At 37.0% G+C, this 27291-nt stretch overlaps 1 protein-coding gene across 2 annotated transcripts; it reads left to right on the top strand.

The window, feature by feature from the left end:
- The first annotated feature begins 108 nt into the window (after window positions 1-108).
- On the top strand, window positions 109-26908 carry PEX13 (peroxisomal biogenesis factor 13). Of its 2 annotated transcripts, XM_072743122.1 has the most exons (5): window positions 349-507; window positions 9991-10093; window positions 20466-21160; window positions 21672-21797; window positions 24045-26908. In XM_072743122.1, exons 2-5 carry the CDS (start codon window positions 10077-10079, stop codon window positions 24341-24343), a joined length of 1137 nt encoding a protein of 378 aa, XP_072599223.1. In that variant the 5' UTR covers window positions 349-507; window positions 9991-10076; the 3' UTR covers window positions 24344-26908. The 2 variants fall into 2 exon arrangements, with proteins under 2 accessions (XP_025848479.2, XP_072599223.1); XM_025992694.2 differs by lacking the exon at window positions 9991-10093 and having other exon boundaries at window positions 109-507.
- Window positions 26909-27291: the final 383 nt, after the last annotated feature.

The following is a 27291-nucleotide window of genomic DNA, read 5'->3' on the forward strand; positions in this document are numbered from 1 at the left end:
CCCGCCGCCACAACCCCTTGCCCCCACTGCCAGCCCCGCGGGCGGTAGAAGTGCGTGGGACAGAACTCGCAGCGTCCCAGAGAAGCCTCCATAGGACTCCGATGTCTAGGGCGTTGTAGCCGCTGCCAGAAATATCGATGAGCGTCTACCTTCAGGTTTACAATGGACATAATTGCAAATTAAAAGAGAAAGAGTCCCACCCCCCCACCCCCCACACCCTCCACCCCCGGTGGATTAGCAGCAGCGTCCTGGCCTCAGGTGCCATCTGGCAGAGTAGCGCAAGCGGCGTGCTGGCGGCCGGGGTGGGCGGGGGGTGGAGAACTCGGTGCTCTGCCCGTTGTGCCTGGCGAGGTGCTGCTGTACCCGGGCCTGGGGAGTCCCAGCGCGGACGGGGAGGCGAGCGGTGGCGGCGGAGATGGCTTCCCAGCCGCCTCCTCCCCCGAAGCCCTGGGAGACCCGCCGAATTCCTGGGGTCGGGCCGGGCCCGGGACCCGGCCCCTCTTTCCAGTGAGTGTGGGATTCTTCTGGCCGCGGGGCTGGCGGGGCGGAGCGGGGGTTTGGCAGGAGACGGTTGAGGCCGTTGTGGGGCTGAGGTGTCCCCTCCCCCCCCCCCCCCCCCCGCGCCGGGCCCCGGCGCCGAGGGGGTCTAAGCTAGAGACCACTCCGGGGCCGCACGGCTGTCTCTGACTGGGGGGACCCGCCCTGGGTCCCGGCGCCTGCAAGAAAGCGGGAGGCTTTCCTGCCTCCCTTTCCTGTGAGCGGAACACGGCGACGGAACCGCTCGGCCCTTAGAAAAAAATGTTAGACTTTTGGTCTTTGGCAGGTGTGAGTGGCTGAGATTGGCCCAGCCCCAGGTGGGAGCAAAGTCTCCGCCCGGCTTCCACGCGCCTCTCGGCAAGTTGGTGGAGGCCCCGAAGGTCGCTGTGAAAACCCGGGTCTATGCACTTTATGTTGTTTTTCTGCATAACTGAGCGACGTTTTGGGTGAAGACCTGGAGAAGCAACTTTCAAGCGGGAGTCCTAAATCCGAGGCCTATACATATAGATGGCCTTTGTGGGTCACTTTTCCAAGGCCTGTGTGTTGTGTTGTGTTTTGTTTTGTTGTTTCTGATCGGTGTCTTTTTTTTTTTTTTAAAGATTTTATTTATTTATTCATGACAGACACAGAGAGATAGAGAGGCAGAGACACAGGCAGAGGGAGAACCCCCCCCCCCCCCATATACTGGGTGTATTCCTGCTGTGTTGTAAGATCTTGTAATCCTTGTTGAAATGTTAAGATACTTGAACACATTAGCAGCTTAATCTAATAATGATAGATTCATCACGAGTAATAAGCTTTGATTATACTGTTAAGTTGGAGGGCGACGCTTTCTGCTGTTTTATGAATGATTTGACTTTTTTTAAAATTGATTAATTTCAATGAATTAATTTTAAGGTTTTATTTATTTATTTATTTATTCATGAGAGACACACACAGAGGGAGCCCGACGTGGGTGGGACTCGATCCCGGGACTCCAGGATAACGCCCTAGGCCCCAAGGCAGGCGCTAAACCGCTGGGCCACCCAGGGATCCCCCCACCCTGATTGGACTTTCTTTTAAACCTTGGACAGCAATTTGGGAAGACAGGTTTTATACTTGGCATCTTGTTAAAAGTCCTGTTTATGTAAAATTAACCTTTTTTTCCCCCCATTTTTCTTCGTTGGGAATTTTGAACACATGGAAACTTGGTAGAGTGTTAAGACAATGAATACTTGGGGACTCGCGCTAGCTTTAAGAACATTTTTCCAGATCTGCCTCAGATTTTTTTTTTTCAGATTAAAAAAATAATAATAAAACTTAGAGAAAGTGTTAAGCCTCCCATTCTTCTTTCCTGCTATAACTACTGTCCCTATTTGGTGGTTTGTGTACCCAATTATGTTTTTATAGTTTAGTAGTTTTTGTGTTTTGTGTGTGTGTGTGTGTGTGTGTGTGTGTATCTGTGTGTATAGTGTTTAGTGTGTTTTTAGACTTTATGTTCAAACTATCATTTTGCAAATTTTTTCCATTAAATACTGATTTTGAGGTTTCTCTTGTTCATACTTACATCTGTAGTTCATTTTAACCACCAAAGGATATTCTATTAAACTTATTCTGTTGTAGGTGTTAAAGTATTGGCTACATATTAAAAACTGCTAGTGATTTTTTTAGAAGATTATTTGCTTATTTATTTGTGTGTGAGAGAGAGAGAGAGAGAACATGAGCAAGGGCAAGGGGCTGAGGGAGAGGGAAAAGCAGACTCCCTCAGAGCAGGGAGCCCAATGCCAACCGATCCCAGGACAGTGAGATCACGACCTGAGCCTAAGGCAGACACAGACTGAGCCACCCAGGCGCCCCTGCAGTGACCATTCTTGTGCCTTTCTTCTTGTCCTCATTTCCAAGGTGTTTCCTAATTGTTATTGGAAGTGGAATTGCTTGGTGGAGGGTATGCTTAGCTTCAAGTACTAACTATTGCCAAGTTGCTCCCCAAAGTGGTTTTATACCAGTGTTTACATTTTCACTAGCAAAGTATTGTGTCTCTACATTCTTTCTAACACTTGATGTTATTTTTTAGTTCTTTATTTGCCAACCTAATAGATATGAAATGATATTTCATTTTTAATTTGTACTCTCTGGTTAGTAATAAGATTGAGCATCTTTTTGAATATTAAATTAGCCATTTGAGTTTTTTCTGTTGATATTTCTTGCCCACTTTTTTTTTATTGGCTTCAGATTTGCCTATCAACTTATTAAAAGTCCTTTATTCATACTACTCTATTTTTGTATGTTTTCAATATCTTTCAGTCTGTGACTTGTCTTCTTGCTGTATTTGTATTCATGTTCACTTTTGTTGTATAGATAATTTTAATTTAAATATAGCCAAAATTTTCATATTTATTGTTTGTGTTTTTTCTGTCTTGGTTAAGAAACCCTTTCTGCCTCAGATCAAGGAAATTTTTTTCAAAAAAAATTTTTTTTCTCTATTTTTAAGAAATATTCTGCATTTCACATTCATATCTTTAATCTCCCTGGAACTGACTCTGTTGTATAAAATCAGTTGCAAAGTAGAGAATATAGGTTTTTTTTTTCCCATGGGGATAAATACCCCAGTATCATTAATTTATACCATACTAGTTTATAATGCCATCTGCATCATATTAAGCTTTCATAAATGTGTGGGTTCTGTTTGGGAAGCTTTCTGATATGTTCTATTGGTCTTTCTATTCTTATGCTAGCACCACTTTTTTTTTTTTTTTTTTGAGATTGTATTTATTCATTTTAGAGAGAGAACAAGCAGGAGGAGGGAAGGAGAGAATCTCAAGCAAACTCCCCACTGAGGGACCCCTGCTAATGACCCTGAGATTACTATCTGAACCAAAATCAAAAGTCAGACTCTTAACTGAGCCACCCAGGCACCCCCACACTGTCTTGTTAATAAGTTTCATACCTGGTATGTGAACAACCTCCATACATTGCTGTTCTTCAGAATTGCCTTTGTTACATTTACCCTTTATAAAAAGGCTTACTGGGATTTTTATTGGAACTTTTTGAGAATTTGAATCTTTTTTGCCTTAAATAATGTAACTATCTCGAGGAAGTATTTTTCCATCTTTTATATCCAGCATAATTCAGACTTAAGTTGTTCTGGTGGTTTAGTTGAAATTCTCTTGTGTTCTATGTTGACAGTTCTATCATTTACAAATAAGCTAGCATAGATAACCATCATCCTTGTATTGCTTCTGACTTTCATTGGAATGCTTCTCAAGTCTCACTATTAAGATATGATATTTGCTTTTTTTTTTTGTTTTTTGGGTTTTTTATAGAAAGATGTATTTATTTGAGAGAGAGAAAGAGAATGCACAGAAGGAGAGGGAGAAGCAGACTCCTCAATGAGCAGAAAACCTAACAAGATGCTGGGCTCCAATCCCAGGACTCTGACCTGAGCTGAAGCCAGATGCTTAATGGACTGCCCACCCAGGCACCCTTTATGCTTTTTGGTTTTTAATAGATTTCCTTTCAAACTTCTATCTCCTTACCTTGCTCAGATTTTTATTATGAAGGAGTATTACATTTTATGAATGACTTTTATCCATTTATTGAGATAATCATATGTATTTTTTAAATTTGAAAATGTGGTTTATTTGTATAAGTTAACTTTCTTATGTTGAACCATCCATAAGTTTCTGGATGAACTGCTTAATTGTGATTATTTTCTAAAATACAATGTTCAATTCTGTTTTTACATTTTAAGCTCGCTCTCTCTCTCTCTCTTTCTCTTTCTCTCTCTCTCTCTCTATATATATGTGAAATTAGCCTGTAAATTTCTTTCTTTGTGCTGTACTTCTTTGGCTTTATATCCAGGATGTATAGCTATGGAAATTTTTCTGTTACATCTAATTTTTATTCCTTTATAGACTATTTTTTTCTTAGTAGCTTTTAAGATTTTGCCTGATACCTTGGTCCCCTACAACTTTATTATGCTCTATTCAGGTGTGAATATGCAGACATGTATATTTTTTCTTCCTGCTCAGTAGCTATAGTGTTCATGCTCAGCACCCATAAGGTTCACTCTAAGGATTCAATCTTTAATTCAGGAAAATTTTCACTAATTATATCTTTATTGTTTAAGCACTGTTCTTTCCCATCTCTTCTTCAGGAGTCCTGTTAAACATTGTATCAGGAATATTTTCTGCTACAAGTAACTATATGATTTTCAACACTTTGGACTATAAAGACATTTCTTGTTTAGTTAAGGGGTAAGTCTAGAGAGTCTAGAGATCTGCTAACTCAGCATTGTCATTAAGAGACCTACATTTTTTTTTGTTTGTTTCCTTTTAGTTTTCTGTAAGCTTTCTGAGAGTTTGATCCATTTCTGTCTTATTCTTACTTCTTTGAAAGTAATCTCGTTTTTCCTCTGGTGGCTTTAAAGATTTTTCTCTTTGTTTTTGATTTTCAGTGATCGTACTCTGTTGGACTTCAATGCGAATGATTTTGTTTGTGTTATTTTGAGTGGGATTCATAGCAATACTTGAATCTGATTTGATGTCTTTCATTCATTTCAGAAAAATCTCAGCCATTATCTCTTCGAATACTGCTTCTACCCATCATCGTTTCATCCCTTTGACTCTAACTGCATTTGAACTGTGTATTTCGCTGTACAGCCCATACCTTAAAGTCTTTCTGCATGTAGTCTTTTATTACTCATGCTTCATTCTGGGTATTTTCTTGTGAATTCTCTTCAGGTTTAGTGATGTTCTTCTTTCAGAGTGTCTAACCTAGTATTGAACCAATCATTAAATTCATAATTTTAGTTATTTTAATTTTTTAGTTTTAGAATATCCATTTGGTCCTGCTTAATAGTTTCTATTGTCTACTGAAGAATCTCAATCTTGTCTTTTTTCCTTGACTATTTTAGTCATAGTTTAAAGTCTCTGCCTATCTTTCCCCAGATAACTCCGTTATCTGGACTCCTACGGATCTCTTTGTATTATCTGATGTTCTTTTTTTTTTTTTTTTTTTTTTTTTTTTGCATACAGGCTAGTGTTCATATAAGCCAAATTATTTTTTAGTGAAAGCTGGACATCGTATAGGCAATTTGAGGCCTAGAATGCTGTCTTCTTCCTGAGAGTTTTGCCTTTGACAGGCATCTTGTATCACTAGCAATCTAAGGTCATTTAATACAGTCAAGAATTGAGCCAATTCAAAGCTGTGGTTTTAGTTCCTACAAGGGCTAGCCTATTTCATATATACAATTTTACCTTTACTAGTATAAGGTCCTAATCTGAAGTGTGGGGTTTTACCTTGGCTGTCCTCCTTAGGAGTTCTGAACTCTAGTTTTTGTCTCTTTAGCACAAGGAGTCTTTTGAAAGCTCTGTACAGCTTCTTGTCCTGTCAGCCATCTCTTCCAGAATGGACCCTTGTCTCTTGAGAATTTTTTTCATATTTACATGTTTTTATTGCATTTCAGTTTTTATTTCATAGACATTATTGCTTCATTGAGCTCATTTACTATTTTAAACATATTGGGAATCTTTGTTAAACTGTTATATAAAATTTGTTTTTCCTTGAATGATTTTGCATTCTTTTTTAAATTTGCATTCAATCAATTAACATATAGTGTGTTATTAGTTCCAGAAGTATTAGTATTAGTTTCAGTATTATATAACACCCAGTGCTCATTACATCATGTGTCCACCTTAATGTCCGTCACCCCAGTTAACTCCATCCCCTCTAGCAACCCTAAGTTTCCTATGATTAAGTCTCTTACGGTTTGCCTCCCTCTCTGATTTCATCTTCCTTTATTTTTCCCTTCCTTCTTCTATGCTTCTCTGTTTTGTTTCTTAAATTCCACATATGAGTGAAATCATGTGAAAATTGCCTTTCTCAGATTGACTTATTTCGCTTTGGATAATACCCTCTAGTTCCATTCACATTGTTGCAAATGGCAAGATTTCATTCTTTTTGATGGCTGAGTAATATTCCTGTGTGTGTGTGTGTGTGTGTGTGTGTGTGTGTGTGTGTGTGTGTGTATTATATACATCTTCTTTATTCATCTGTCAATGGACATCTGGGCACTTTCCATAGTTTGGCTATTGTGGACATTGCTGCTATAAACACTGGGGTGCACATGCCCCTTCGGATCACTACATTTGTATCTTAGGGGTAAATCCCTAGTAGTACAATTGCTGGGTTGTAGGGTAGCTCTATTTTTAACTTTTTGTGGAACCTCCATTCTGTTTTCCAGAATGGCTGCACCAGCTTGCATTCCTTCCAGCAGTGTAAGAGGGTTCCCCATTTCACTACATCTTCACCAACATTTGTTTCCTGACTTGTTAATTTTAGCCATTCTGAGTGGTGTGAGCTGATTGTAGTTTTGATTTGTATTTCTCTGATGCCGAGTGATGTTGAGCATTTCTTCGTGTGTCTGTTAGCCGTTTGCGTGTCTTCTTTGAAGAAATGTCTATTCATGTCTTCTGTCCATTTCTTGACTGGATTATTTGTTCCTTGTGTGTTGAGTTCAGTAAGTTCTTTATAGATTCTTATTCTAACCCTTTATCTCATAAAACATTTGCAAATATCTTCTCTTCTTCTGTAGATTGTCTTTTGGTTTTGTTGATTGTTTCCTTTGCTGTGAAAAAGCTTTTTTATCTTGATGAAGTCCCAATAGTTCATTTTGCCTTTGTTCCCATGCCTTTGGAGATGTGTCTAGCAAGAAGCTAGAGCTTGTCTAGCAAGGTCATAGAGCTTGCTGCCTGTGTTCTCCTCTCGGATTTTTATGGATTCCTGTCTCACATTTAGGCCTTTCATTCACTTTGAGTTTATTTTTGTGTATAGTGTAAGAAAATGCACTGTGGCTGTCCAATTTTCCCAACACCATTTGTTGAAGAGACTGCCTTTTGTCCACTGGATATTGTTTCCTGCTTTGTTGAAGATCAGTTGACCGTAGAATTGAGAGTCCATTTCTGGGTTCTCTATTCTGTTCCATTGATCTGTGTGTCTCTTTTTGTGTCAGTACCATACTGTCTTGATGATTACAGCTTTGTAATAGAGCTTAAAGTCCTGAATTGTGATGCCACAATTGGTTTTCTTTTTCAGCTTTCCCTTGGCCATTTGGGATCTTTTCTGGTTCCATACAAATTTTAGAATTATTCCAGCTTTGTGAAAAATGTGGGTGGTATTTGGTAGGAATTGCATTGAATGTATAGACTGCTCTAAGCATAGACATGTTAACAATATTCTTTCTTCCAATCCATGAGCATGGAACATTTTTTCCATTTCTTTGTGTCTTCCTCAATTTCTTTCATGAGTGTTCTATAGTTTTCAGAGTACAGATCCTTTACCTCTTTGGTAAGGTTTATTCCTAGGTATCTTACGGTTTTTGGTATAATTATAAATGGGATCAATTCCTTCATTTCTCTTTCTTGTGTCTCATTGTTATAACTATATAGAAATGCAACTGATTTCTGTGCATTGATTTTATATCCTACCACTTTGCTGAGTTCCTATATGAGCTCTAGCAATTTTGGAGTGGAGTCTTTTGGATTTTCCACATAGAGTATCATGTCATCTGCAAAGAGTGAGAGTTTGGCTTCTTCTTTGCCAATTCAGATGCCTTGTATTTCTTTTTGTTGTCTGATTGATGAGGCTAGAACTTCTGATACGGCGTTGAGTAATGGTGGTGAGAATGAACATCCCTGTCATGTTCCTAACCATAGGGAGAAAGCTCTCCATTTTTCCCCATTGAGAATAATCTCTATGGGCTTTTCATACATGGCTTTTATGATACTGAGGTAGGTTTCCTCTATTCCTACACTGTGGAGAGTTTTAATCAAGAAAGGATGTTCTACATTGTCAAATACTTTTTCTGCATCTATTGAGAGGATCATATGGTTCTTGTCCTTTCTTTTATTAATGTAGTGTATCACATTGATTGTTTTGTGGATGTTGAACCACCCTTAAACCCCAGGAATAAATCCCACTTGGTTTTGGTGAGTAATCTTTTTAATATATAGCTGTATTCTATTGGCTAGTATCCTGGTAAGAATTTTTGCATCCATGTTTATCAGGGATACTGGTCTGTAATTCTCCTTTTTGGTGGATTCTTTGTCTGATTTTTGGGATCAGGGTAGTAATGCTGGCCTCATAGAAAGAGTTTATAAGTTTTCCTTCCAGTTTTGTTTTTTGAAACAGCTTCAGAAGAACAGGTATTTATTCTTTAAATGTTTGGTAGAATTCCCCTGAGAAGCCATCTGACCCTGGACTCTTGTTTATTGGGAGATTTTATTTTTTTAAGATTTTATTTACTTATTTGAGAGACAGAGACAGAGACAGCATGAACAGAGGGAGGAGAAGAGGCAGAGAGAAGTAGGTTCCCCACTGAACAGGGAGTCTGATGCAGGACTTGATCCCAAGACCCTTAACCACTGAGCCACCCAGGTACCCTTGGGAGATTTTTGATTACTGCTACAGTTTCCTTGCTGGTTATGGAAGGTTTTTCTGGTCTGTTCCAGTTTTCTATTTCTTCCTGTTTCAGTTTTGGTAATTCATATATTTCTAGGAATGCATCTATTTCTTCCTGATTGTCTAATTTGTTGGTATATAGTTGCTCATAAGATGTTGTTATAATTGTTTATATTTCTTTGATGTTGGTCGTGATGTCTCCTTTTTCATTCATGATTTTATTTGGGTCTTTTTTCTTTTTGATAAGTGTTGATCGTATTAATTCTTTCAAAGAACCAGCTCCTAGTTTCATTGATTGCTTCCCTTGTTTTTTTTTGATTTCCGTATCATGGATTTCTGCTCTGATCCTTGTTAATTCTCTTCTGTTGCATAGGCTTGATTTGCTGTTCTTTCTCCAGTTGCTTTAGGTGTAAGGTTAGGTTGTGTATTTGAGACTTCTCTTGTTTCTTGAGAAAGGCTTATATTGCTATTTACTTCCCTCTTAGGGCTACCTTTTGCTGCATCCCAAAGGTTTTGAACAATTGTGTTGTAATTTTCCTTTGTTTCTGTGAATTTTTAAAATTCTTCTTTAACTTCCTGGTTGACCTATTCATTCTTTAATAGGATGCTCTTTAACCTCCAAGTTTTTGAGTTCTTCCAAATTTCCTCTTCTGACTCAGTTCAAGTTTTAAAGCACTGTGGTTTGGGGCAGCCCTGGTGGCGCAGCGGTTTAGCGTCGCCTGCAGTCCGGGGTGTGATCCTAGAGACCTGGGATCGAGTCCCACGTCGGGCTCCCTGAGTGGAGCCTGCTTCTCCCTCTGCCTGTGTTTCTGCCTCTCTCTCTCTCTGTGTCTCTCATGAATAAATGAATAAAATCTTTAAAAATAAATAAATAAAGCACTGTGGTTTGAAATATGTTGGGAATAATTCCAGTCTTTTGATATCCGTTGAGATCTGATTTGTGACCCAGTATGTGATCTATTCTGGACCATGTTCTATGTGCATTCAAGAAGAATGTGTATTCTGTTGCTTTAGGTTGGATGTTCTGAAGATATCTGTGAAGTATATCTGATCCAGTGTGTTGTTCAAAGCCTATATTTCTTGGTTGATCTTCTGCTTAGATGATCTGTCCATTGCTGTGAGTGAGGTGTTCAAGATCTTTACTGTTATTGTATAATTATCGATGTGTTTTTTAAATTTTGTTATTTACTTACTCATGAGAGACATAGAGAGGCAGAGACAGAAGAAGCAGGCTCCATGCAAGGAGCCTGATATGGGACTCAATCCCAGGACTCCAGGATCACGCCTTGAGCGGAAGGCAGATGCTTAACCACTGAGCCAGGCAGGCATCCCATTTTTTTTTTTTAAGATTTTTACCTATTTATTCATGAGAGACACAGAGAGAAAGAGAGAGAGAGGCAGAGACACAGGCAGAGGGAGAAGCAGGCTCCACTCAGGGAGCCTGACCCAGGACTCGATCCTGGGTCTCCAGGATCACACCCTGGGGTGAAGGGGGCACTAAACCCAGGCTGCCCTTTTTTTTTTTTTTTTTTTTTAAAGATTTTATTTATTTATTCATGAGAGATACAGAGAGAGAGGCAGAGACATAGGCAGAACTAGAAGCAGGCTCCTTGCAGGGAGCCCAGTGTAAGACTCAATCCCCAGACCCAGGATCACGACCTGAGCTGAAGGCAGATGCTCAACTACTGAGCTACCCAGGCGTCCCCACCCCCTCTTTTTCAATCTGGAGGTGTCTTTGGGTCTAAAATGAGTCTTTTGCAGACAGCATATCAATGGGTCTTGCTTTTTTAATCCAATCTGATATCCTTTGTCTTTTGATAGGAGCATTTAGGCCATTTACATTCAGAGTGTAACTATTGAAAGATAGGAATTTAGTGCCATTGTATTACTTGTAAAGTCACTGTTTCTATATATTATGTCTGTTCCTTTCTGGTTTATGTTATTTTGGGGCTCTCTTTGCTTAAAGGATCCCCTTTAATATTTCTTGCAGGAGGGATCCCTGGGTGGCGCAGCAGTTTGGCGCCTGCCTTTGGCCCAGGGCGCGATCCTGGAGACCCGGGATCGAATCCCACATCGGGCTCCCGGTGCATGGAGCCTGCTTCTCCCTCTGCCTATGTCTCTGCCTCTCTCTCTCTCTCTCTCTGTGACTATCGTAAAATAAAAAATAAAATTAAAAATAAAAATTAAAAAAAAATATTTCTTGCAGGGCTGGTTTAGTGATCACAAATTCTTTTAGTTTCTGTTTGTTCTGGAAGCTTTTTATCTCTCCCATTTTGAATGACAGCCTTGCTGGATAAAGTATTCTTGGATGCATATTTTTCTCACTTAGCACCCTAGGTATATCATGCTAGTCCTTTCTGGTCTCCCAGGTCTCTGTGGATAAGCCTGCTGCAAGTCTTATGTTTCTACCTTTGTAGGTTAAGGACCTCTTGTCCTGAAATGCTTTCAGGATTTTCTCTTTGTCTTTGAAATTTGCAAGCTTCAGTATTATATGTCAAGGTGTTGACCTGTTTTTATTGATTTTGAGGGGGGTTCAGTGCCTCCTATAATTTGCTCAAATATACCTTCTGCCCTTCTTTCTTCTTCTTCTGGGACACCAATTATTCTAATACTATTTTGCTTTGTGGTATCATTGATCTCTCAAATCCTCCCCTCATGATCCAATAGTTGTTTATCTCTCTTTTTCATTTTCTTTATTCTCCATCATTTTATCTTCTATATCACTGGTTCTTTCTTCTGCCTCATTTATCCTAGCAGTTAAGCCTCTGTTTTATTGCATCTCATTAATAGCCTTTGGATTTCAACTTGATTAGATTTTAATTCTTTAATTCTCCAGAAAGGGATTCTCTAGTGTCTTCTATGCTGTTTTCAAGCCCAGCTAGTATCTCTATAATCATTATTCTGAATTCTAGCTCCAACTTTTTACTTGTATCCATATTGATTAAGTCTCTGGAAGTTAGTACTGCCTCTTATTTTTTCCCCTGGGGTGAGTTTTTCCATCTTGTCATTTTGTCCAGAGAAGAATAGATGAATGAGGGAACAAAGTACAAAAGTATCAACCACGACCCCAGCAAAATATATACTAAACAAATCAGAAGAGATCAGAACCAAAAAAGAAAAAAAAGTGGGGGGGGGCAGAGAATATAATGAAACAGGTGGACAGAACAGAATAATACACTAGGTCTTGGGTGTATTTTGGTCTGTTAGAAGAAACTACATCCCAAAATCATATAGAAAGAAAAACTTATATGTATACAACAATAAAATTGAATACAACGAAAGGAAGCCACAAATGAAGGATATATATATGTAAATAAAATATAAATGTAAAAATAAAAATTAAAAAAATTTTTTTAAAGATTTGATAACATAAGAAACTAGTTGAAAAGGAAAAAAAGAGGGGCACCTGGGTGGCCCAGTGGTGAGGTCGTAATCTCGGAGTCCTGGTCAAGTCCCACGTTGGGCTCCCTACAAGGAGTCTGGCTTCTCCCTCTGTCTATGTCTCTACCTCTCTCTGTGTGTCTCTGATGAATAAATAAATAAAATCTTTTAAAAAGGGGGGGGGGGGAGAAAAAATATTTAAATCAAAAGACTAAAGAATCATGGGGAAAAACCCCCAAATTCTATATAGTGGGGTTTTGCAATTCTGTGTGATTGGTAAACTTGTTATTAGCTGAATGCTCTTGCTGGTCTTCTGGAGCAGGGGCCAGTTTGCTGATTCTCAGGTGTCTCTGCCCCAGCGGTATTGCACCCTCTTGCCAGGTGGCAAGGCTCTGTGTAAGCAGCTTCAGATTGCTCTGTGTGGCTTTTTTTTCCTGAAAGGTTTCCCTCTTGCTTTATTTTTTTTTATTTTATTTTTTATTTTTTATTTTTTAATTTATGATAGTCACACAGAGAAAGAGAGAGAGAGACAGAGGCAGAGACACAGGCAGAGGGAGAAGCAGGCTCCATGCACCGGGAGCCTGACGTGGGATTCGATCCCGGGTCTCCAGGATCGCGCCCTGAGCCAAAGGCAGGCGCTAAACCGCTGCGCCACCCAGGGATCCCTCCCTCTTGCTTTAGAAGATGAAAATGGCTGTGCCCTGATCTCCGGCCCAGAACTGAAAATATGTACCTTCTGCTCTTCAGTGAGCCTTCACAGAAAGCAGTCAATCACTCTTGTCTCCCTGGTTTCCATCTGCACTCTGTTCACCTAGTCTGTGACTGAGCATGTTTATCTCAGGCACGCAATCCCATTTGAAGTCTTTAAACTTTACAGACTCTTGCTGAACACAGGTGCGCCATTCCTTCCAGGACAAAAAGGGGAGTATCCCCCTAGTTCTGGCTCTTGCTGGGCCCCTGCTGGGAGAGTAGTCACCTGCAGTGCCACAGTTTACAATTTATGGCAGCCTTTTTCTGAAAGCCCTCTCCTGGACTCACTGCAGCTGGCTTCCCTGCTCCTCAGCTTGGGAGCTCTGCCACACTCAGGCATCCCTGTTCTTTCTGTAACCAGAGATCCTGAGACTGCACTGTCCCACCTAGGATTCCACTCCACTTTCAGGCAGGGATGTCCCCCAACTAGAGCAGGTTTTTTTGTTGTTGTTGTTGTTTTTTGCGGGGGGAGGTTATACCAGGTTTATTAGGAAATAACAAAATCCAGAGAATCAAGAGAGAACACATTCAGTGAAACAAGAAACAATTCAGAAGTAGAACCAGAGTAGAAATTTTGTTGACAATAAAAATTAATGGTAAAAAAAATTTTATTTAAAAAAATCGATGTTAATAAAAATGCTTATTAACCCTTTGGGAGAAAAATGAAGCTGGATCCCAAACTCACACAAATGGGTAAATTAACCATCCAAACAACTAATCTATAAAATTTCTAGAGTTATATTGTCTAATATGACAGCCAGAGTAAATTTCTAAAAGTTCCGGTTTTATGCTCCACTGCTATATCACTCTATGATAGTTGACTGAGGCTCCCTCACCCTGTGGGGTTTTTTTTTCCCACAATATGTTTTTTCTTAGCCTTGGATTCACTTCTCTGCACCTCTTACCTTGCAAAAAGTGTTCACTTTTCTATTTATAGGATTATAGCAATTCTTAGATTCGTTTGAGTTTGCAAGAATTCAGAATGATTTGATAGCTATCTAGCTGAATTCCAGGGACCAAATGAAACTAGGGTTCCCTATTCCTTCACCATCTTCCCAAGAAGCTGAATTTTCATTCTAATTGCTGCTGTTTGTTAGTTTGGTTTCTTAGTGTTTTTGTTTCTTCTTGTGTGTCTTGATATGTTTGTTTTGCACAGGCATTTTTGAGTTCTGTTTCCTCTTCTTTCCCTTCTACATTTACTTTTGTCTAGTAGGGTTCCTGTTGCCTCTGTCTGCTTCTTCAGCATCCACCATGTCATATAAGAATCAAGTATAAAAATAGTAGTTTAGATTAAGGATATCAAAGATTAAGTCAGTGAGGGGCACCTGGGTGGCTCAGTGGTTGAGCGTCTGCCTTTGGCTCAGGGCATGATCCTAGGGTCCTAGGATCGAGTCCGGCATCAGACTCCCCCCAGGGAGCCTGCTTCTCCCTCTACCTATGACTCTGCCCTTCTCTCTCAAGCGTCTCTCATGAATAAATAAAATCTTTAAAAAAAAAAAAAAAGATTAAGCCAGTAAGTTGCTTTCTTGTTTCATTTCCTGTGCTTGAGACCTTAGAGTCCTACCTTTCTTAGTTCTGCAACTTTCTAAAAATCTTAAAATATTGTCTTAAAATAATCTCAAACTTCATAATCTCTTTTTAGAAGCTAAGGTAGTACATTCCAACCCATTGCTTCAAGCAATGAAATAGTTTCATTTGAGTGGAGCACTGTTCATTCTTGTTATTTCCTAGAAACCTGAGTCTTGGCTGTCACTGCCTGATTTCAGACTCAGAATTGAGTAGGCCCATAGCTTTGCCCCGTAATCATTTTGCATTTGTTTAGTTTCTATTCCATAAATCTAATATGCCTGTTTGTTCACTTTGTTTTATCTATTATTGCTCCTACTTTAGAACACCTCTAAAGAAAATAGTCAGCTGACCCTTTTTAAAGTTTGACTCCACTTTTTGTGATGTGATACAATATGAAGTTAACATAACCCGTGAATTGTTCTTGCCAAAAATGTTAACTTAACTAAACCTTTAGATGCAATGATTAATTTAACTGAAAATCTAGAGGATACAGATATATTTAAAGAGCACTTTAGGGGGTGTCTGGGTGGTTCAGTCAGTTGGGTGTCCAACTCTTGATTTCGACTCAGGTCATGATCTCAGGGTTGTGAGATTGAGTTCCATCTTGGGCTCCATGCTCAGCAGGAAACTGCTTGAGATTCTTTCCCTCTGCTCCTCTCTGCACACATGCTCTCTCATTGAAAAACAACATTTTAGGGAAACACAGATCCAGAATGTAAGACATTCTAAAACAAAACTGGCTGGACTCTTCAAAAAGTCAAAGGCATTTCAAAGAAACAATAATTCTAATTTAAAAGAGATGAGGAAAAAACCAAATGCAGTGTATGAATCTTAACTGAATTTTTGTTCAAAAAACCCACAACAACCTGAAAAAGAGGTTTGACTCTTACAACTCAATGATAAAAAGGCAAATAACCCAAATTTTCAAATGGGCAAAATATCTGAATAGACATTTCTCCAGAGAAGATCTAAAACTGGCCAATAAGCCCATAAAAAGATACTCAATATCATTAGCTGTCAGGGAAATGCAAAACAAAACCACAGTGAGATACCACTTCATACCCACTAGGATGGCTAAAATGAAAAAGATAAATATTAACAAGTGCTGACAAAGGTGTGGAAGAATTGGAACCCTCATGCACTGTTGGTAGGAATGTAAAATGATACAGTTGCTTTTGGTTCATAAACATGCTTAGAGTGGCAAAGATCTGAGTCATCTCTCAGCCGGGGTTAAACAAAGCAACACTCTGGCTTCTTGTTTTCAGCTTTATGCTATAAACAGGTGTCCTTTTCACAGTTTAGTGGATGCCACATTTTCACATCACATGTTTTGTTGGTGATTTGGCTGTTTTAAAATGGCACCTAAGAATAGTACTGAAGTGCATTGTTTTCCCCAGGAGCAGTGATTATGTATTTGCTAATTCAATGTTCACAGCAACTTTATAGAATATAACTATCAAAAATAACAAGAATTGACTATACATGAGATAACCAGGATAGACAAACCTATAGAGACAGTAATTAGATTAGTTGTTGCCTGGGATTGGGAATAGAACAGGGAATGAGTAGTAATTGCTAATGAATTTTGGATTTCTTTCTGGGATGATGAAAATGTTCTGGAATTACATAGGTTGATTCTCTGTGAATATACCAAAAAACCACTTAATTTTATACTTAATAGCTGAGTTCATGGTATATGAATTTTATCTTAAAGCTATTTAAAGACTTTTGAGGATAATGGATATATGTTGAATATCAATTGGATAATAATATGGAATTGTTAATTTTTAGAGATGGGAAAATAATGTGGTTTTGTATGAAATGCATGCTGTGGTATTTAAGTAATGTATCAAGTCTACAAGTTACTTTCAATGGTTCAAGAATTTTTTAAAAACTAGAGAGAAAACATGTGACAAAACAATAGCAGTTGTTGAATCTAGATAGAAGGAATGTGGGTATTGTACCTTCAACTTTTTTTTCTAAGTTTTTCGAAATAAAAAGTTAGGTCGGAAGACTTTTGGCACATTCAGCACTGAATATACACATCTTCTGTTACTCTAAGTCATAGGCCTGTTTAGTTCTTATTTTGCTGGTTGTAACCAAAAGACAAACCATATGTGGATACTTTACTTGTCTATATGTCAGAAATAGCATTCAAACCAGAGAAGAGGGATCCCTGGGTGGCGCAGCGGTTTAGTGCCTGCCTTTGGCCTAGGGCACGATCCTGGAGATCTGGGATCGAATCCCACGTTGGGCTCCCGATGCATGGAGCCTGCTTCTCCCTCTGCCTGTGTCTCTGCCTCTCTCTCACTGTGTGCCTATCATAAAAAAAAAAAAAAAAACAGAGAAGAGTAAGAGGGAAACTTTCATTTTTTTCTTATTAAGTATTTACATTTAATTCCTTATAATTTTTAAACTAACGTATTCATCAAAATTTATAAAATAGTAGAGGAAATATAAAGAAAATCTGTGTTAATAGTCTGGGTGATATATGTATTTTAAATATTCACTAAAGAGAGACTTAAGCATAGTGTTTATATCACTACCTATAATATGCTATGTAATGTACTAGGTGATGAAAAGTTATCCAATCCCAAGGATAACTCCTGTACCTATGAGGAGCTTTCCTTGTAGAAGAGGCAGACATGTGTAGGAATGTAAGATGCTATATGATGACGGACAAAGAATTGTGAGAAGGACTTCTGATGGCAGAAGAAGTAATTTAGAAAAAAAAATCCTGAGGACAAATAGAAAAGCTAAGAAGAATATAAGAACATCTCCTTGAATGCATTATAGAGCAAATAAGAAGATAACGATTTATGGAGCCCAGATCCAGAAAAAGATGGGAATCCACAAAGGTGAGAGTGGATTCCCATAAAGCTGCTGGTGAGGGACACCTGGGTGGCTCAGTGGTTGAGCTCAGGTCGTGATCCCGGGGCCCTGGGATTGAGTCCCCCATTGGGCACCCCACAGAGAGCCTGCTTCTCCCTCTGCCTATGTCTCTGCCTCTCCCTGTGTCTCTCATGAATAAATAAATAAATCCTTAGAAGAAGAAGGAAAAGGAGAAGAACTACTACTACTACTACTACTACTACTACTGGTGATTCCAAAAGAAGCAGTTTAGATGATGAAAAGCTAGTTGAAGAACACTTTTGACAGACTCTTGGAGCATGGTTAGAGTCTAGTGGTCTTCCAAGAGAAAGTGCTGAAAAATTACCCATATCTTGTATTATGACCCTGAAAAGATACATCTAGGTATGAGGGTATAAAGGAACCAGACAGCCCTTACAGGAACATAAGCCCAGCTTTAAATCATCTTAGTTCCTGTAATTAGATTAAGGATATCATAGATTGATAACAGCCTGTCTGAAGTAGAGGATATTTAAGAAACCAGTGTCCAGAAGGAAATATATTTGGAGGAAGAGAACATCATTCAGAGTCTCAAATTATTGCTTCAATTCTTCATGTATGTCTGATGCATAAGCAAAACCAATAACAGGACCCAGAAGGACATTAGATAACAATAGCAACTAAGTAAAACAACAGATTCATAGGCTTCAGAAAATGGAGTTACCAAAGGGACTTTTAAGTTGAAGGAAGAAGAAAACATAAGGAATTTTGGCAGATATTTGGAAACTATTAAAAGGAAAAGGAATATATAGAACTAAAAATTACAATAACCAAAATTAACTCATTGGGTTTAACCACAGATTAGACATTGCTACAGAGAGAATCAGTGACTTAAAGCATGTTCTGTAACTACTGAGAGTATGGACTGGCTGTGGTTTTTCAGACAATGAAATAGCAGTCTATAAGATAATGAAATTATCAGGCCAGGATGTAAAGCAACAATTGACAATGAGACACTATTTAGTTTAATTGGCATTAAGAATTCACTGATTTACATTATAATACAAGATACTTATTTTGTGGTAGATTGACTCTTGAATAGCAGTGATTGAAGGATAGGAAGAAAATATCCAACATATTTTTGCACAAGGAGACAAAAGTACGGAAAAGACAGAAGGGAAGGGGAAGAAATTTAGGGGATGAAGCAAGGTATAATTTACAAATAGGGACGATGAATAGTCCTGTAATTATTAAAGCAGTGCTTTCTCACGGCACCTGGGTGGCTCAGTCGGTTAAACATCTGCCTTCAGCTCAGGTCATGATCCCAGGGTGTTGGGATTGAGTCCTGGGTCAGGCTCCTTGCTCACCAGGGAGTCAGCTTCTTCCTCTCCCTGCTGCTCCTCCTGCCTGTGCTGGCTGTCTCTCTCTCAAATAAATAAATAAATAAATAAAATTCTTTTTTAAATAAATAAAGCAGTGCTTCTCAAAATATTTGAACTTATAGCCGGTACTTTTATAAAATACAGTTAAAATATAGCAATTCAGATTACTTAAACAATCTCATTTGTACTTCGCTCATTATAGATCAGTACATATGATTCATAAATTAGCCCTGTCCACAGACCATATTTTAAGTGGCATGATACTAAAGAAATTGAATTCATAATTAAAATCATAATCATGATAGTTGCTGAGAAATCATTTGATAAAATTCAGTGTTTATTCATGAAAAAAAAAAAAACTTAGCAAATAGAAATAGAAAAGGAACTACTAAATTTACAACAACCCTGCAGCAAACTTAATAATCAATGGTGAACATTGAGAACTTTCCCTTTAAAATCAGGAACAAGACAAGAATCCCTGTTATCACTTCTATTCAGGATATCAAGCTGTAAGAATTGAAAAAGAAGAAATAAACCTACCATTATTCACGTACAATCTGATTGCAAATCCTTAAGATTTTTGAAAATCCAGAAGAATCAAAAGCAAGATTGTTGGATACAAGGACTATATTCAAGAAATCTATAAATTTATACATAACAGTATCAAAGTGAAATTCTAGAAGACACCATTTACAATAGCATCAAAAAATACCAAATATATGTGAATAAATTTAGAGAAAACCTGCCACATGGAAACTATAAAACATTATGGAGACTCAATAAAGTTATTTTTAAAAACCATTATTGAGGAAAATCTTTTAGAGAGCTAATAAATGTTAGTTGGAAGTCTATTATAAAAATCTGACTTAAATTAATCTACAGATTCAGTGTAATCCCAGACAATCTCAGTAGGGTTTTTTGGGGGGAGAGGGTGTAGAACTTCAAGCTCTGATTCTAAAATGTATATGGAAATTCAAAGGGTCAAATAGCTGAAACACTCTTGAAGAACATTGTAGGAGGACTTGTTTTATTTGATGCTAAGACCTCCTGTAAAACTGTAGTAATTGGGCAGCCCTGGTGGTGCAGCGGTTTAGTGCTGCCTGCAGCCCGGCGTGTGATCCTGTAGACCTGGGATAGAGTCCTACGTCGGGCTTCCTGCATGGAGCCTGCTTCTCTCTCTGCCTGTGTCTCTGCCCCTCTCTCTCTCTCTCTCTCTCTCTCTCTCTGCATAAATAAATAAATAAATCTTTTAAAAAAAAGTAATTAAGATAGTACCATTTAGGTGCAAGCAAAGACAGATACATAGTTGTAACTAACTGAGAAAATAGACTGAAGATCTGCTAATAATGTCAGCATAACTAAACAAGAAAATAGCAGAGTTTAGTCAGCTATTTTACTTGTCCATTTTGTTTAAAGACTGAGATTCTGTAAGCATGTGGGTATTAGACTATTCCTTATTCTTATATCTTCAACAAATCTGTCATGAACACTAGATTTGTAAGAAGTATTTTATAGTTACTTTGAGTTGAATTTATTATGTGCTTTATTTGGTTTTAGATCTGCTGATTTGGGTCCTACTTTATTGACAAGACCTGGACAACCAACACTTACCAGAGTGCCCCCACCTATTCTTCCAAGGCCATCACAGCAGACAGGAAGCAGCAATGTGAATACTTTCAGGCCTGCTTACAGTTCATTTTCTTCAGGATATGGTGCCTATGGAAATTCGTTTTATGGAAATTATAGCCCTTATAGTTATGGATATAATGGGTTGGGCTATAACCGCCTCCGGGTAGATGATCTGCCACCCAGTAGATTTGTTCAGCAAGCTGAAGAAAGCAGCAGAGGTGCATTTCAGTCCATTGAAAGTATTGTGCATGCATTTGCCTCCGTCAGTATGATGATGGATGCTACCTTTTCAGCTGTCTATAACAGTTTCAGGGCTGTATTGGATGTAGCAAATCACTTTTCCCGATTAAAAATCCATTTCACAAAGGTTTTTTCAGCTTTTGCATTAGTCAGGACTATAAGGTATCTTTATCGACGGTTACAGTGGATGATAGGTTTAAGAAGAGGCTCTGAGAATGAGGACCTGTGGGCAGAAAGTGAAGGAACTGTGGCTTGCCTTGGTGCTGAGGACAGAGCAGCTAACTCAGCAAAATCTTGGCCAATATTCTTGTTCTTTGCTGTTATCCTTGGTGGTCCTTACCTCATCTGGAAACTGCTGTCTACCCATAATGATGAAGTAACAGGTAAGAGTAAAAGAATGCATTCAAAAACCACATAACAATCTCAAATTTCAAGAATAGATTTATTAAATTAGCATTCTTCATAGTCATTTGTTTTAATATTTTGATCCAGCTATATTTTCAGTTAAGAACTTGAAAACTGGAAAATGAGTATGTAGCAAAAATAAGTTTATTGATTTATTTATTGTTTGTTAACAAAACAGTACACATTGCCTGACTACTGTTTACAATATACTGAACTTAATACTGTAGAGGATACAAAGATACATAGGACATAATTCCCTTATCTTTCTAAAACTTACTGACCGGGAAGTGGATAAGAACATACAGGTAATTGTAATTTTGAACTTAAAGAAAAAGAAAGTTCGTAATCAATCGATATCGTAGTGAACATATTGTTGGATTTTATGCAGTGTTATAGAATTTACTTTGGGGGGTACTTTTCTCTTGGGAAGTAGATTTATGGAGTTTACAAATCATAGTTATAACTCTTAATTCTTAATTTGGTTTGTAGACAATACCAACTGGGCAAGTGGTGAGGATGACCACGTAGTTGCTAGAGCAGAATATGATTTTGCTGCTGTATCTGAAGAAGAAATTTCTTTCCGTGCTGGTGATATGCTTAACTTAGCTCTCAAAGGTAACAAAACATGAATAAATTGGAATTATCCATGAATTTTTTGAATTTGTAAATGTAGTATTAAAAACTGCAACAAAGGATCTTGTTCATTGTTAGTTAACTCAGAAGTAGTTGCTAGAATTTCTCTTTTCGTGTCAGTTTAGAACTTCCAAACCTGAGGGTGTGGGGGAGAAATGCCCAACAGAGTTGTTACAGTAATATTTCACTGAGATAGGGAAAGATTTTGTTTATATCATCTCTTCTAAACTCAAAACTTGAATTCCAAGCCCTGTTAACCCCTACACAAAAACATGAGGAGGAAAAAAAAAACAAAAGACAAAAAAACCATGAGGTAAGCACTATGTGTAATAAATCTAACAACCCAAAGAAATTATCCAGTGTCATGTAAGTATCCCTGTCAATCTTTGATTGCTTGGACTGGTATTGCTTTCTTTTTTATTTGAATGGTGTTTACTTCAGAAACACCAACATGAACATTTTAGGAATTACTGTCATGAATTTTTAAAGAATCTCAGCAAGAAATTTCTACATATCTCAGGTTTATTTTTGGACTAGGACACTAATAGTTTTTAATGGCTCCAGGCAAAAATGGCTTTTTTCCTTAGCTTTCCCAGTAATGATGATCAAAATTTTTAATGAATTGGCGATGGGAGGGGGTTGTGTGTTTGTGGGGATTCAGGTTTGCTAGGAAAAATAACATTTTGTTGGTAAAGATACTAATGACAGTAACAGCTGTCCTTTATAGTACAAGGCACTATAGTTTAGATCCTGCATTTAACCCTTACAAAAATGATATGAAGTGGGTACTATTGTTGTACTGTCTCTGTTTTACTTACGAAAAAACCAGGACTCAGAGTGACTAAATTGTCCGAGATCACAAAGCTAAGATGTGATGGAGCAGGACTATGAACCTAGGTTTATCTGACTTCAGAACCTATACTTGTAAGGGCCTGCCTGGGCTGTTTCCTATGTGATCTTTTAATGGAAACTTGAACCTTTAATTAGTGTAATCATTTTTTATATGGGGAAAAATACCTTCAGTGTGCAAACTGTTTATTATATAAATAATTGAAAAATTTGGGTCAAATCTGCTAAATCTCTGCTTCATCCCTCATACATAAAACCTAGGTTTCTAAATATTATATTTTTCTTCTAGTGAAAATAGCAGTTAAACTATTTTGAATTTCAAAAGAATAATTCCATTTTAAGATTTATTGTTAGAATTAGGACTCATAAGAATAATTAGTTTTAATGTGAAGTATAAAAAAGATCAAGTCTGGTTTCTTTCAATTACATATAGTATTTCAGGAAAATTTTATATCTAAAATTATTCTTCCACTAATGATGCCTCTGAACACTTTAGCTTTGCTTCTTTTCTCCATTGCTCACGTAACGTACATCTGAGCATTTAGAACAAAATCAGTCACAAATATGGTCCATTTTGCGTTTTTTTTCTCTGTAGTAGAGTATTAACATAATGTTCTATTGTACCTGACTTACGCTGCTGAACTAAAATGAGAGACAGCAAATACCAAAATACAAAATTGAATATATTAAGTAAATCTTTCCTACTTCAAGCTTAAAGTATTGCCTTACCTTTTTTGTCACATGTCTAGAGATAACTGAGGTCTTTATTTTTCCTCATCTTGGATTAAAATCCACAGCATTCACTATCTTCAGAATTGTTTGTTCATCACAGGGGCACTTGGCTGGCTCAGTTGTTTAAGTGTTGGACTCTTGATAATCAGCTCAGGTCTTGATCTCAGGATTCATGAATTCAAGTCATGCCAACATGGAGCCTACTTTAAAAAAAAAAAAAGGTTCATCACAATCACATAGAATGAATTTTATATTTTGGCCAAAAGTATATAAAGAATCTGGCTGTGTAAAGGTATATATTTTCTATACTTGCTTCTAAGTTCTATTGAAAAGAAATGAGGAATTCATTTCTTAAATTTCAATTTAAAATATGAAAGACACTGATGTTAGTTTTAGCTTTTGGGAGAATGAATCTCCTTACTCTATGACTGGTCGAACTGATATAAACTTCATGTTCTTCAAAGTTGAAAATATATTTAGTAAGTATAAAGTAAAAAGTATAAATTATAAGAAGGGACCCTAGAACTGTTAAGTCATATATTTTAGTGTGTAAATATAACACAGATTTAACATAATATTTTATTATGGATATTGTGTTGGACTCCAAAGTGTGTGTTATAATTACAAGGCTGTCTTTTCTTCTATCAGAACAGCAACCCAAAGTGCGTGGTTGGCTTCTGGCTAGTCTTGATGGTCAAACAACAGGACTTATACCTGCTAATTATGTAAAAATTCTTGGTAAAAGAAGAGGTAGAAAAGCAGTGGAATCCAGCAAAATTTCCAAGCAGCAACAATCTTTTACCAACACAACACTAATTAAAGGAGCCACGGCTGCTGATTCTTTGGATGAACAGGAAGCTGCCTTTGAATCTGTGTTTGTTGAAACTAATAAGGTTCCAGTTGCACCTGATTCCACTGGAAAAGGTGGAGAAAAACAAGATCTTTGATATCTTTCATGTTTGCCTGCAATCAAACTAGACTTTTTAAAAATTACTTCTTACAAAGAAATTAATCTACAATCTGATGAGCACATTTGTTAATGGCTATTCCAGGTGTTTTGCTGCTAGAAATTATTAAAATTGTACACTAGTATGTTGGTCTAGTGACCTGGTTACATTTTACAAGTTATTGTAACCATGAGGATATTTGTTTCACCTAAATTTTAAGATTATGGAGACTGCTGTCATTTTCATCTTCTTTAAAATCCTATGTTTATGGAAAGTAAAATTGATGAACTATAGAATACACTGTTTGCTACAGTAGGGGTCTTTAATGCTTTTTAAAGTTAGAGCTTAATTGATTTGGAATCCTCAGAAATCGAGCGATAACATATAAATATGAGAACAAGCAAAAAGCTACTTTTTTTTTTTTTACAACTTTAAACTGAATAATAAAAATTTTATGATCTGTGTTATATCCAGTCTTGGGTTTGCTTTAGGCAGTAATATGTCTTTACCTACCAACAATTGATACCTTTTATTGTATTTTTAAAAACTTACCTTGCAAAGGTTACTAGAAGTATTCTGAAGGAGATGGTTCTAGAGTGATATTTAACCCTTAAAGGATTTCCTGCTAGTAAAAAGGCTGAAATTTATCTTTCTTACAGATTATTTCCATTTCTTCTGAGGATCATAGAACTTTTTATCCCTTAACAATATGCCTAGATTTCATCCTGCATAAATCAGAATATATGCAAGATTCGTTTTCTTTTTCTCTAGCCAAGACTCAAATCCTTTGAGTTTGCACATAACAGAATAATCAGTTCTAGCAGTAATGATTTAAGTCTTTTCATGGATTCTCTTTTCTTTCCCTAGTATAATTACTTTTTAAATTCCATATTCAGGGTGTTCTTTAAACATTGAAAATGTGTCACATTGCATACACATTTCTTTTAGGTTTAGTTTTTACCACTGAGACTATAAATAAAATGTTGAATTGTCATTTAGTGTATGATAATACTATATGACTTGTTTTGTGTTTAATAATGACTTTAAATGCAGTTAAATTTCAGTACACTGAATATTTCCCCCACAAAATTGGAAAATCCATATACTTGCTGTGATCATACTACGAAATAATACTGTCAGGGATACAGGTGTACAAGAATACATTTACAGATATTATTTAAAGCCTGGAACTATTTGAAACAGATTTTGATTGAGTATTTTCATCTTCTTATATAGACTTTATGTTCATCAAATCAGTAATTCTAAAACAGTTCACACAAAAACATGTAAGGACCAAATTCTATACTCAGCATAGAATTTTAGTAAAGGCTTTTGGGAACCTGTCTTTTGAAATGACAGTATAAGTAACATAATTTTTTTAAAATTTTTTATTCATTTATTCATGAGAGACACAGAGAGGGAGAGAGAGGCAGAGACACAGGCAGAGGGTGAAACAGGCTCCATGCAGGGAGCCCGACATGGGATTCGATCCCGGGACTCCAGGATCACGCCCCGGGCCAAAGGCAGGCACCAAACCGCTGAGCCACCCAGGGATCCCCCAAGTAACATAATTTAAATTGGTCATAATTGACCCCGTGCTGAAAAAAAAAAAAAATAAGTAAAATTTATCTTAGGACTGTTTTTTAACACCCAGATATTATTTACTCTTCAAGTTGAGATAAAGTTTCTTGTATATTATTTTACATTTGTGTTCTACAATTAGAGGTTCTGCTTTTTTGTTGTTGTTAGAGTAATTTATGAAAATTTTGTCCTTGAAATAATTTTCGATAAAAGAGATTAAATTTGGGTTGAGACATCAAAATTGCTAGAAGTGAAGTGGGGATGAAATGTTGAGTCAGCACTATTTAGGTTAGAAAAGGCAAGTCTCTAGGACAGAATTTGTGACTACGATTAAAGGTACATAAGACGAGTATAGCACAGAATGAATGACAAAAACAGTTTCACTTTTCTTAGGGTGTTTGTTTTTTGGCTGAGTATACTAAATTGTGATATCTGTTATCGACAGGTAACTTTGGTAACTTTGTTGTCTAAAAATTCCTTTTCTACTTGAACTCTGGGAAAGGAATTTAGAATAAGCAGAGAAGTTTTGTAGCCTTTTTTTATCATTACAGTTTTAGTATAATTTATTAGATGAGATGTAATGTTCACAGCTCTAATATTGTTATTTTCAGGACTTATTTAAGTACTACTTTACAAAAATTACTAACTGAAGCCAAAACATTTTCAATTAAATGGAACAGTAAATCACAAGTCACAGTAAGAAAACAGATTTCATGTAAATTATTTTTTTCTGATTGTATTTTATCAGTTTAGAACGGAAAAGGTAAGAGGACTAAACATTTTCATACTTTAACATTTTATTTTGGGTACTTGATTTAGTCTGTCATTATGTCATAATTATATATTTACTTGAATACAGATGTCCTTTATGCTTTCTTTAATGGAAAATAGAACAGAAGTTGTTCTTCAGTTAAAATTTCATTCTTAATAGATTGTGAAGTTACTTTTACTGGACAAATAAAAATATATTAAGCTTGGTTGACATTTTTTGGAGATAAACTTAACTCTTTTTGCAGGATTGCAATTAATATAAAAAGTATCTTTTTCTTCATATCGTGTGTATTAACTACTGCAAACCAATTTGTTCTATTTTTTGTGATTTAAAGAAAAATAACATTTACATTTATGTAAAAATTACCTAGAAGGTTATAAATAAAAACAAGACCCAAAAAAAAAAAACAAACAAAAAAAAAAAAAACAAGACCACAAGTTCAGGTTTTGAGAAATCTAGATGTTAGTCTGGATACCACTATGAACTTACTATAAGATTTAACTACATTAATTTTTAGTTTCCTCAGTGACAACATTGGAGATAGCTGCTACATCTGCCTCATGTGAGAGTGCTCTTAAAAAATGAAAAGCAAAAT

The sequence above is a fragment of the Vulpes vulpes genome, chromosome 16 (assembly GCF_048418805.1).
Source record: "Vulpes vulpes isolate BD-2025 chromosome 16, VulVul3, whole genome shotgun sequence".
Lineage (NCBI taxonomy): Eukaryota > Metazoa > Chordata > Mammalia > Carnivora > Canidae > Vulpes > Vulpes vulpes.